Source organism: Eptesicus fuscus, chromosome 17, assembly GCF_027574615.1.
Source record: "Eptesicus fuscus isolate TK198812 chromosome 17, DD_ASM_mEF_20220401, whole genome shotgun sequence".
NCBI lineage: Eukaryota > Metazoa > Chordata > Mammalia > Chiroptera > Vespertilionidae > Eptesicus > Eptesicus fuscus.
This window is the reverse complement of record NC_072489.1, coordinates 18106045-18118222: the sequence shown is the minus strand read 5'-3', so window position 1 is coordinate 18118222 and position 12178 is coordinate 18106045. Positions and strand designations below refer to the sequence as shown.

The 12178-nt window shown below is 57.7% G+C and overlaps 1 protein-coding gene across 3 annotated transcripts in view; it reads left to right on the top strand.

Annotated features, from left to right (window-relative positions):
- The window catches only part of CDH23 (cadherin related 23), a 363598-nt gene that overhangs the window by 204884 nt on the left and 146536 nt on the right, over positions 1–12178 (top strand). For all 3 annotated transcript variants that reach the window (XM_028151376.2, XM_054728837.1, XM_054728836.1), the window contains 2 exons: positions 1516–1665; positions 2140–2298. In XM_028151376.2, coding sequence (XP_028007177.2) covers positions 1516–1665; positions 2140–2298 — 309 coding nt within the window. The remainder of the gene's footprint in view (positions 1–1515; positions 1666–2139; positions 2299–12178) is intronic.

The following is a 12178-nucleotide window of genomic DNA, read 5'->3' as shown; positions in this document are numbered from 1 at the left end:
ACGCCGGGGACGACTGGAAACGGCACAGCCCGACAGGCCCAGGGGAGCGTCGCCTGCACAGCCTGTGGGAGCCACTCCAGGCTGGGGGCTCTGGAGGCCCCGCTGCTTGCCTGGACCCCAAGTTGGCAGGAGAAGCTCCCCTTCTACCTCCCCCTTCAAACCCGCTGAACCAGTGACAGGGCCCGGGCCTGCCTCCAGGCCCCCAGAAAAGGCTCCGTGAAGAAGGGCCCTTGTGGTGCTAACTTGTCGTTCTAAATGGAAGCAGCTTAAGAGACTGTGGGTAAATGCTCACATGCATTCATTCTGCAAACGTACTTGCATCTGCGGGGCAGCCCCAGAGGCGTGGGGACCTGGGCCTCTCAGGCTTTGTGGAGGGTCTCGTTCCTGGATGAACTCCTGGGCCTCGTTCCCAGGCTTTGGGGTTGCCTGGCTGCCCCCTTCTCATCAGGAACAGGTTCCCAGGGGGGGCCCCCAACATCCCTGGGCAACCGAGAAGAAAGGCGTGCTTCCCTTTGCAGCCCCAGTGCCACACACACACGTGCATGTGAACCTGCTGGGCATCTGCAACCTGGGTCGGGAGAGGCTCCTGACCCGTTGGTTACAAACCACATGCCACCTGCCCAGGTGGAAGGAGGTTGCTGGGGGGTAGTTCCCCCTTTTGCGCAGGAGGTTGAAGAGGTTGAATCACTTTCCGAGCAGGCCAGACTCGGGCTGTGTCTCCCACCGTCAGCGGTGGTCCCCCTCCTGATCTGGGGACCTGGTCACATGGAGACGTCACACACTTTGTGTGAGGATGAGCCGAGCAGCATCTGAGGGCTCCGTGAGCCCGAGCCTGGTTAGGATGATCAGAAACACCTAACTTAGAAGGAGCACGCCCCACACCTGAAACTAAGCAACTGGGCCTTAGCAGGACCTGCAAAGGGTGTGGTAGCTCTGGCTGGCTGAGATCCGTGTCCTCCAGGCCCCCGAGGGCTGGCCACAGTGTGGGGCACACGGGGGTCCACTTTGCCACTCAGCCTATGGAATTATTCCTGCTCCACGTGTAAGCAAGCCAGTGTTCTCCTGGTCAGCACGTTCCAGAGAGAGGATGGGGGAAGCGGGGTCCTGCTGTCTGGTGCCCTCTCCTGTCCACGCCTTCCTAGGCACTTGCATCTCTCCCCTCCCTCTGGCCTTTCCTCCATTGCCCTGAGGGGCTTACGGCTGGAAGATCCCTTTCCACTTGGGGTCACTGGGACAGGGTGAAAGGAGCAGGAGATGGAAAATGAACCAAACCACCTGCAAGCGTTGTGGGCATCCAACGGGATGATGAAAGGAAAGGCTGGAGGAGATTGCCAAAGGGCCTAGACAGGGCAGGAGGGGGTCAGGGCCTGGGACCCAGGGGCCGGGGGCCAGGTCAGCCCTGCCCCTGCCCCTCATCCACCTCCCGCACCAAAGCAGCTCTGCCCCTCCAGCCGCGCTCCAGGCCTTGGCCTCCTGCGCCCTTCTGACTGGCTTCTCCTCCCTTCTTAACCCCAGGGCCTGAACAGCATGTTCGAGGTGTACCTGGTGGGGAACAACTCCCACCACTTCATCATCTCCCCCACCTCCGTCCAAGGGAAAGCGGACATTCGCATCCGGGTGGCCATCCCCCTGGACTACGAGACCGTGGAGCGCTACGACTTCGACGTAAGGCCCCTTTCACTATCTTCTTGGCCAGGTGGGGGGATTTCAGGTGAAGTGGGGGTGGGAGGTTGACACCATCCCCTTAAATTCCACCTCTCCTCACCCTTCCCTATGGGTCTGACTCACTGAGCTGTGGCAGGGGCTGGGCTGAGCCTTCCCTTCTCAAGGACCAGGAAACGTCCAGGGATTGAGTGGAAGTTGCCCAGGCCCCGTCACAGCCTCAGAAACCCATCGGGAGCTCTCCTGTCCAGACCCTGCCAGCCCAGCCCTCCTCAGGGGCTCCCTCCCAGCAGAATCAGTGGACACGCTAGGCTGTGACCATTGATGGAGGGACTCACAGTGGCGCACTCCTGGGATGGGCAGTGACTCTGACAGGTGGTCTGGGTTGGGACCAGCAAAGGCCCCAGGGGGACTTAACGGGGACGAAGGCTCCGGAAGCACATGGGAGCTCACCAGGGCCCTGCTCTGCACACGCAGCTCTTTGCCAATGAGAGTGTGCCCGACCACGTGGGCTATGCCAAGGTGAAGATCGCCCTCATCAACGAGAATGACAACCGGCCCATCTTCAGCCAGCCGCTGTACAACGTCAGCTTGTACGAGAACGTCACCGTGGGGACCTCTGTGCTGACAGTGCTGGTGAGTCCCACTCTCGTCCGGGGCCACTGAGTTCTGGGGCCAACCAAGGGGGAGCAGCCAGAGGGAGTCTGGGCAGTCAAGGAAGGGGGTGCCCCGGGCTGTCGGAGGTGTTGGCGTTGATGTGTTAAAGCATCTGGACTCTCCTGGATGGGGCTCCCTTGGCCAGCACGCAATGCGGAGAAGGGGCCAGCCTGAGGGAGGACGCGATGGGGCCAAGGAGATCTGGTTTCCTGCCTTGTCTGTGAGAGGGGCAGCACCTGGTGGGCCAGCAGCCCTGGAAGGTCCTCTAAAGGGAAGAGGTGCCAGCCATCTCTGAGGAGGGCGCCCTGCCTATCCGAGCACAGGCTCCAGGGAAGAATGGGCTACTCAAGGGCACTTGGCATCCCCAGCTGCCCTTGGCTTGGCCTTTGATAAGGGCCCCTCCCAGTGTCCATTTGTATCGGTCAGTACTTTTGGTTTCAAGAGACAGAAACGTGTTTCAAGCGAAAAAAGGATCGGCTCATGTAACTCAAAAGTAGAAGCGATTTCAGGCAGGGCTGCGTCCTGGCACCCGGCTGAGCAGGAATTTGACTTCAGCACCAGGCTGGGTGTTTTCCTACTGGCAGAGGGGGACACCGGTGCCCCTAGGCTCACTTCTTACCTATTTATCAACCCTCCTGGGGAGCGTTTATCTTTCAGTAGCTCCAGCACAAGTCCCAGAGCGGGTTTCCTTTGACCCAGCTTGTGGGGCCGTCCTGGAGAGAGTCGTCATGATTCGGACGTACTCGAGATGGGTCCCACTCCCCGGTGTGGAGCCAGGGGTTGGTGTCAGCCCATCCAAATTACATGGCATGGGCCGGAAACAGGGAGGGGCTCTTTCAGAGGATGTTCTGTTATCAGAAGAAAGAGGACCGACTGCTGAGCAGATCTAAGTGGTAGCTGCGTGTTACACAAGCTCAGGGTCTTGCCCATAGTAGGTGCTCGGTAAACGTTGTGGAGCTTGACTCACTGCTGCCCCGCCCCGCCCACTCTGAGGCCCCCAGGATCCTCGCTCCGATTTCTTGCTCCATCCTCATGGCCAACAGAGACGTTGCCTGCTGATCCCAGGCCCCCTACTCCAAAGTGTGTTTACTCTGCAGACAGATGGCATGAAACTGTATTGAGCCCCCAGGCCCTTTCCATCTGACAGTTATTAATATTTCAAACAGATGTGTAGCTAGGCAGGCCATCAGACGTAAACAGTAAGTCTGCTGTGGCTGCTTGCTTCCCCTGCGTCCCCAGCCCCTGGCTTCGCCGGCTTTCGCAAGGTGCTCCTTGCAGTCAGTCACCTGGTGCTTGAGGCCCCACGGACCCTCCTGCAGCCCCGAGGGGCTGGGCCTTCTGTACCCAAAGAAAGCGTCTTCAGCCCTCCAGCCTCCTTTGAATGTCAGGGGGAAGGACACCCAAGCAGTCTGCTTCGAGGATCTCACAGGGAGAGGAGGCCTGGGACCATGTGGCAAAGAATTTAAGTTTTAGCTCCAGATTTGGAGGGGGCCTGGGGATCCCTTCCTGGTATTCTTGCTGGGGACAGGGGGTCTCACTCTGCAGTCCCAAGTTAGCTGTGGCCCTGGGGAAGGGTTGAGGGGGCCTAGGGAGCAGGGGTGGGGTGTGTGGGGAGGCGTACTTCTTGGCTGGTGGCCAGCTGCTGGTGCCAAGGACGATGTGTCAGGCCGACCCCATCTGGGGCTGGCACTGGAGAGTAGGTCCTCACACTGGGTTGCCTCAAGCACTGGAGCAGCTTCTGAGCCTGTGTGGACCCCTGCTGGGTGCCAGGACCCCTTCTCCAGTTCCTCTCCAGGCCCCTGGGCATGTGTCGCAGATGAGTTTCACTCTAAGGCTGCCTGAGGGTCTCTGTTCACAGCTGGCTCATCGGGCCAGCCTCCGGTCCTGTCTGTCCAGCGTGCCCCCCTCCTTCTCCGCCTCCAGCCCAGAGTTTGTTGAATTGCGCAGACACAGGGAGCAGTTCTGCCCAATGATAAGCCCTAGCGCCAGGCTGTGCACTAAAGGGGCTCAGGACTGAAAGTGAACAGTGTTTGGGCCCCGTCTCCCTGCCTTTGCTGCGCGCAGGTCTATCCAGGTCACCTCCAAGCCTCTATTTCCTCACATGCGAAATGGGCAGGAGACACCCACACACACACACCCCAAAGCAGCTGTCAAGATGTGAGCAATGGATGTGAAAACATCTCCTGGGTAACCCCACCATCATCACCTCAGCTCCCCTGGTGCTTCCAGAGCTCCTGGCAGCAGCAAGTTTTGTGGCCACACCACGCACACCCCTCCCCCACCCTGCCATTCTCTGCTCAGCCCCTGGGTCAGTCCCACTCTCCACCTCCTTTGCTGCGGGAGGGGCTGGAGGTGCAGCCGCTGCTCAGGGACTGTGAAATCCCTTCTCCTTGACCTTTACTGGGATGTTATTAAAATGTTTCATGGGCAGTTGTGTCAGGAAAAAATTATGAAGAAAAGGAAAATGTTTTAATTTGCACTAAAAGCTGGGCAGAGCCTGCTGCCAGGGGCTTCCCCAATCCCCACCCCGGCATGGCCCTGTTCCTGTGGCTCATTGCCTATTTGGGGGCTCATTGCCTATTTGGGGGCTCATTGCCTAGTTTCCTAGTGGCTCAGGGAGCCAGACTAGGAGGGCGCTGTCACCTCCAGCCTGGGCGTCCCAGCTGGGGTGGAAGGGCTGGACTTTCTCACCTCCCCACTCCCTGGAGCTCCCCCAGCCCAGGCTTTGAGGCCCTTACAGCCCCCAGTTATAACAAAATGAGTCTCCGCTGGCGAAGGGGAAAGAGTGGGGACCTAGCGTTCAAAGGCTTGACCTTCAGAATGGAGCCCTTGGGTGACTCGGCCGAAGCTGCTTCCCTTAGCAGCTCCTCGTCTGTAAAATGAACCAGGTGGATTAAGATGTGTACATGGACCTTTCTAGACCTAGTGCCTGGGCCGGTCATGCCCAGAGGCAGGGGGGTGGCTGGGGTGACCTCAGAGGACGGTTACTGCTATTGCTTCTGCTGCTGTAGCAATCACGTCAGCGGCTGTCATTATTGAGGGCCAGCCGTAAACCACGTACTTGAATGCGTTACTTCCAGACTAGATGCTGTCATTCTCATTATACAGGTGAGGAAACTGAGGCTGAGGGAGATTAAGTAACTGTCTCAGCGTCCCAGGGCCAGTAAGTGATTGAACTGGATTCACAAAAAGTCTGCCTGACCCCAAGCCACGGGCTCTTAACACTGGCTGCGTGGGACCACTGAGCCGTCTTTTCAGTGATGTCCAGAGCTGAGGGTAGGGGAGGGCCTGGAAAGTGCCTCTGCAGGACCCCGGTGAACAGGCCATGGCATCACTCCAGGCATTTTGTCTCTGGGCGGCGCTCTGGACCCTCAAGACCCTCTGGCACCATCAGGTGTCTCTCCAGCTCTCTGGGCCCCAGCCTGCTCAGTGGTCAGAGCTGAGCTGGGTGAGCGACTTCGCATTGATGAGAAGACAGGTCAGGGAGCCTGGAGCACTCTTCATTAGGAAAGGCTTCCTGGAAGGAGGGGCATGCAGGACCTCTGGCGTCAGTGGAAGCTGGTCCTCTGACGGGCGACCACACAGGGGAGAGATGTGCAAGGGCGCGTATACCCACATGTGTGGGGGTGGGCACGTGAAGTATGTTTGTGGGGGCTGTGTGTGTGCACAGGCATGCCCTTGGGTCTGTGCATGTACCTGTCTGTGCAACTACATGCATTCGGGGGTATGTGCATATGATACACACATACACTGAGTGGCCAGATTATTATGATCTCTGAATGCATAATAATCTGGCCACTCAGTGTATATCCTATATAATAAAAGGCTAATATGCAAATTGTCCCCTTGACCAGGAGTTCGACCAGCAGGCAGACCGACCAACTGCCCATGTCCTTTCCCCCTGGCCAGGCTGGCTGGACCCCACCCATGCACAAATTCATGCACCGGGCCTCTAATAGATATAGATACAGATATACAGATATATAGATATATACACACTGAGCGGCCAGATTATTATGCGTTCAGAGATCATCATAATCTGGCCACTCAGTGTTGTGTGCATGCAGGCTCCTGTGTGGTGTTGGTGGCTCCCCGTCCTCTAAGCTGTATGGTTTGTTCCCTCTGATATCCCCAGGCTGCTCTGGTTCTCACCTTCCAGTCCTGCCTTCTGGCCCGACAACAGGAGTTGGGTGGGAAGACCATGAGGCGTCTTCCTGGGATTCTGCCGGGCTTGGGGCAGCCGGACAGCCTGCCCAATTGGCACATGGGGCCTAGCAGGGTTTCTGGGTGCCATCAGACAGTAGGAGAGCAATCAGACCATTCATTTATTTTTAAAAAATGTTTGAATGCCTCGCACACATGACCTGAGGACACAATGGTGATGTGAGTCTTGCCCCCGTGAGGTTTACAGTCTCCAAGAAAGCCTGATGTTCATACTAAACAACTGAATTTTTATGTTAAGTGTTACTTGCTATGATGGACAGATCAGGGAGCTATGAATATCTACAGGGCACCTGACCTGGACTGGGTCAGAGAAGGCTTCCCTGAGGAAGTGGCGAATGAGCAGCATTAACAGGGGACTGCAGGGAGGGAAGCACGTTGGCGAAAGAGGGAATGGCATGTGCAAAGGCCCCGTGGCTGGAATGTGGTGAGGGGATGTGCTGGGCAGGGAGGTGGACCCCTGCTCTTATGAGGCAGATGGGACTCGACTACCTCTCTTCCTCCTGAATGGCCACCTGCCCCCCTGGGCTGCCGTTTGGACAGTGGAGACGTCCTGTATAAATCGTCCACATTTTCTCACCAACTTCATCCTGGCAGCCCATGGCAGACATTTGGAAACAGCTGGCACAGGTTGTACTTGGGATGGGCAAGGAGCCAGCCTGGCCTCCTGCAGGATAGAGCTCCCCAGATTTATTCGTTCTGTGTCCCTGGGGCAGCGTGAGAGGGATGCTGAGGCAGAGTAGGATCCAAGAGGGAGGTTCCTCCTGGGGCAGGTCTTACTATACACACCCCAGGACCTGTTCTCCCCGCTCCGGAGGTCGGGCACAGCAGGAATGGGCAGGAGATGGCTGTCAGACAACACAGGGTTCTTGTCCAGGCAGAGGAGTCAAAGCAGGGAGGAGAGGCATTTCAGGGCCCTGACCGGGCAGGTGTGGCCCCAGCACCACCGCTCCTGGTTTGCTCAGTCCAGGGGCTAGACAGAGTGGGAGCTGGGAGGCATGGCTCCCCTCCCCCACCCACCCCCAGGCCCCTCTTCCCAGCCTGTCCTTGGAAGGCCGGTGGCATCTCGGACAGGGTCAGTCCTTCTCTGGAACTTGGTTTCTTCCCCGAAGTGGGAAATGCTGCGCCCGCCCAGCCCACGTGGCTGGATTGTCGGGAGACCCCATTGTGGTGATGTGGCTGTAAATACGGATGGGGCGAGGTAGGTTTGCAGTTGTTCTTATGGGAAAATATACAATAACGAATGAATAATCGTACGAGAATAAATTATGTTTCGAGTACTCACAGCTGTAAACCTTTTGCGCTCCCTGTCCCCCCTCCCCCCTCCCCCCGTAGTTGAGGCTGCCATGCTGAAAGGGTGGTTTTTCTTATTAGTGGCCTTGAAGGGCCCCGCCTGGCTGCCCTCCACCCTGCGCCCGACCGGCCACATCGCTGCGACCCGGGAGATTCCTTGATGGGATCCCGTCTGGGAGGTTGTGAGAACTGAGTGGAACGTTCATAGAGGCAGAGTAGGATCCAACACACTCAGTAGGAAACACTCAGAATGTTTCAGCCGGGCCTGCCAACCTCCTGGCTGAGACTCATGGGGTGGGGGCAGCACCCTGCCGGTCGTGGCCCCACCCGGCAGCCAGGGAACCTGGACGGTCCTCGGGGAGCCCCGTCCTTGTTATAACGTGAGGTGAGGGGGCGGTGCTGTTGCAGGGCCTCTGGCTCCTGAGGCTCTCATTCGGGCTCACTGTGCCCAAGAGAAAGGGGGCGGGGGTCACTCCCTGTGACTGAGACATGCTTCCTGCCCTGCTCCCCAAGGGTTCTGCGCTTATGCACTGGCCTGCAGCGCTCCCTCGCCTGCCACGCCCCCTCCTCCCGTCGGTCTGGAAATTTGGTGACAATTCCGGAGGCCACCTTCCTGCTCCTAGAGCTCACCAGCTTTCCCTCCTGGTCCTCCCCACTGCCCACATCAACACCAGCTCTGCTGCTACCTGTCCCTTCTCTCCCTCCTCCACCCACAGCGAATGCCACTGACACCAAAGGGGGAGGTGTGCTGTGATGTCACTGCCCCCGGCTGAGACCTGCTGGGTGTGCAGTGCAGTGAGCCTCCTCCCCCGCTCTGTGATCCCCGGGGGCTCCCTCATCCTGCAGGCTCGGGGAACACCCACACGCCCCGCCATGTTGCCGAATGGCGGGTGCCTCTCCTGGATTCTGGGAGCCTGATGGCCCAGCCAGGTGGGCAGGGAAGGCCAGCCCCCTTCTCAGCCTCAGGTGGTGCTCCCTGGTCCCTCTGGCCCCTTGCAGAGGGCATGCTGCCCTGCAGGGCCAGGGGCCACCTCTCAGCTGCATCCACCCCTGCAGCAGGAAACCTGGCTGGGACCAGACTGGGAAACCAGGGAGACCCGGGGGCAAGCCCTGCTCTGTGAGCCTGGCCATGCTTGTGTCTAACTCCGAGGTGGGGTGGAAGTGGGGGGCCATCAGGGAAAGGGCTGCCCCAGGCTGAGGGAGCTGCAGGCGAAAGGCAGTGGATGCGCAGAGAGGAGGAGGGAGGGTGACTGACTAGGACCGGCAGCCCGTCGGAGGTGACTGCTGAGGAGAGACTTGATGGATCACTGTGGCTGCTGGATGGAGAATGGGGGTGGTAATAGGGTAGAAGCTGGGAGACGGGTGAGAGAGGCTGGCTCCAGCCACGCAGGTGGCAGTGGAGGGGGACAGGCAGAAGATTCAGGGGCACACCCTCCTCTCCCAGCTCACACACAGGTTGGGCACCGACTTAGCCATTCTCCTCCCCAGGCCCAGCAAGGCATGCCCATCCCATCCCCACCTGACTGCCAGGTGGCCCTGCACCTCAGCAAACACTGAAGTGGGCAGGCAGCCCCGGTTGGAGCCCTGCCTCAGCCTCTTACCACAGGAGGGCCTTGGGCAGGTGACTAGCTGTCCCTGGGTTTCAGTCCCCCTCTCTAAAGTGGGGAGAATAATTCCCACCTCAGCAGCGTTGTGGATTGCTGGGTGGAAGGGCGTGGTCCCCAGCCCGCACACACAAATGCGGACAGTGTACCAGCACCGCTGCGTGCCAGGCGTCCGTCCAGGGGCCTCTTCCTCTTCTGAGAGCTTTGGTTCAACTTGAATCTCTCATCGTATAACGCTGATCACAGAAATTGCCAACATGAATTATTAGTAAGTCTACAAGATGACAACACAACCCGCTGCGTAGGCCCCGTCCCGAGACCAGCAAAACCCAGCAGACACAGGCAGGTGAGTGCAGGGAAGAGTGGCAGCTGGGCTTCCCCTTCCAGAGAGCGGCCCCCTGGCCCCCCTACCTCATGCCCTCTCTCCCCACTTCCTCCTGACACCCCTCACCACGGGCATCTTAATTGATCTCATTGTTCTCCAATCCCTTGAGACCTGAGACTCCAGCTGTGCTTAAACAGAACAAAATCTCTTCCAATTTCCCCACCGTTTAAAAGAAAATTGAATTCTTTATCTGCAGCCTGGGGAGGGGAAGAGGGAGGCTAGAGAGAGAGAGGCACTAGTAAATAGTACATATGTCACCCCAGCCCTGCTCCCAAGCTGGGCTGGAAGGCCTTTGTAGACACACTCTCCCCCATTTTGGGGGTGTCTAGGCTGTATTTGTGGGCCCCTTTAATCTGCTCTTGGGTTCATCCCCAATCAAGGGGCCCGTATGGTGCCGGTGCTGGCCGGGAGCCGGAGGAAGCTGAGCTGCTGCCGGTGATTGACGGTCTGAGTTCCTCCGGCTGTCAGGCCTCAGTGCTCCTCGACTGTGTTTATCTCTTTAATCTAAATATCAATCCGTAAAACCGAAATGGGATGGAATGAGAGGTAGGACAGGCACTAAGGACAGAGGGAAAGAGAGAGAACACAGCTGGCTGCCGCCTGCCCGCCACCACCCTGGGCTTCTGGGAGGAGGCCAGGCAGGGCCTGCGGCTGGGAGGCTGCAGGGGGCTGCCCTGGGTGGGCCCAGGCGCGGGTCAGGATGGAGAGCTGTGGCTACCGCCCCTGCTCCTGAAGTGGATTTTCCAGGACTTTAAGGTCTGACAGTTTCCAGCCATTTAGTCACTCAGCTAATTGATTTTTGACAAATTGATCTAAAGCTCTATTGATTGTCAAGCCTTTGAAGCCGCCCTCACTGGTGCCTCCAGGATCCCCCATTCTCGGCTGAGCAGCTCTGTCTGCCAGTGACCTTTGCCCCTTTTCCAAAAAAAAAAACAAAAAAAAACCACAAACAAACCCAAGAGGACAGTGTTGTGCATCATCACAGCCCTGGTGAGTGGGTGTTATGAGCTTAGTAAATGCCAAGCATTTCTCAGTCCCTTCTGTGCCCATTATACTGAAGACAGAAACGGAGGCCCAGAGAGGTTAAGTAACCTTCTCAGGGTCAGCCAGCTGGTAAGTGGCCAAGCTGGGATTTAAACCTGGCTCTGTCTGTCTAGCCCCTAGCCCTCCCTCCTGCTCGCTGACCAGCATCGGGTGCCCACTCACATACTGGGCTCCAGCCTGTTGTTGGAATTGACCATCTCCAGAGTCCGAGGAGATGGGCTGAGTGCTGGCCCGGGAGGTGGGAGCCGTTCAGTCACTGGGTGACCTTGAGCTCCCAGGGCCTCGGTGTCCTCATCCGTAAAATGAAGGAGTTCTGCTGGACGCTCTCTGTGGCCCCCTGTGGCGGCAACGTGTGACCACCTGCCCCAGACACTCCCCTTCGGAGCCCAGGGCCTGTGATTCCTGCACTCCGGGCCTGTCAGTCGCCCTTCGGTTGGTTAGCCGCTGATTGTTCCTGCTCTGGCAGTTGCTCAGAGGAAGCCGGAGCGAGGAAATGGACCCCTGGTGAGGGGACAGTGGGTAGCTGTAAGAGTGGCGGGGCCGGAATGAGTTCATAAATGCTGGAAACCACATGCCTGTACCAAGTCCACCTGTGCCCGGTGCTGGGAAGGTTGTGAGCTCTGGGCTGGGATGACAGGGGAGGGGTGGCCCATAGCAGCCGCCAGGGCCTAGGCCTGAGAGTTCGTCCTGGGGGCAGTTGGGAGAAAGGCTGAGAGAGCAGAGAGGGGTTCTAGGTGGGGGTTGGCACAGAGGTTCAGGGAGAAATTGAGCTGGGCCTGTGGGTTTGAGGTGGCTTAATCTTGCATAATCCCCGAAGGAGGGGTGACAGCTGTGGTTCCTGCCAGTTTAAGTCTGGAGTGGCTCAAAGTCCCATATGCCCATTGGTTCATTTAGGTGTTTTTTCTTTAATTTAACCATGATCCATAATAAAAATTACATTTAACTTCATGACCCAGGACACACACTCACACACATTTGTATCTAAGAAAAAAAACAGTGCTTCCTTGCTATGTGAGTTACACTAGTATTTTATATTTTATTCTAGATTTTTTTAATGAGAACTTTTAAGATCTGTTCTCTTAGCAACTTTCACATATGTGATACAGTATTATTAACTACTAGAGGCCTGGTGCATGAAATTCGTGCACGGAGAGGGGTTGTCCCTCAGCCCAGCCTGTACCCTCTCCAATATGGGACCCCTTGAGGGATGTCCGACTGCCCGTTTAGGCCCGATCCCAGTAGGATTGGGCCTAAACGGGCAGTCAGACATCCCTCTCACAATCCAGGACTGCTGGCTCCCAACTGCTTGCCT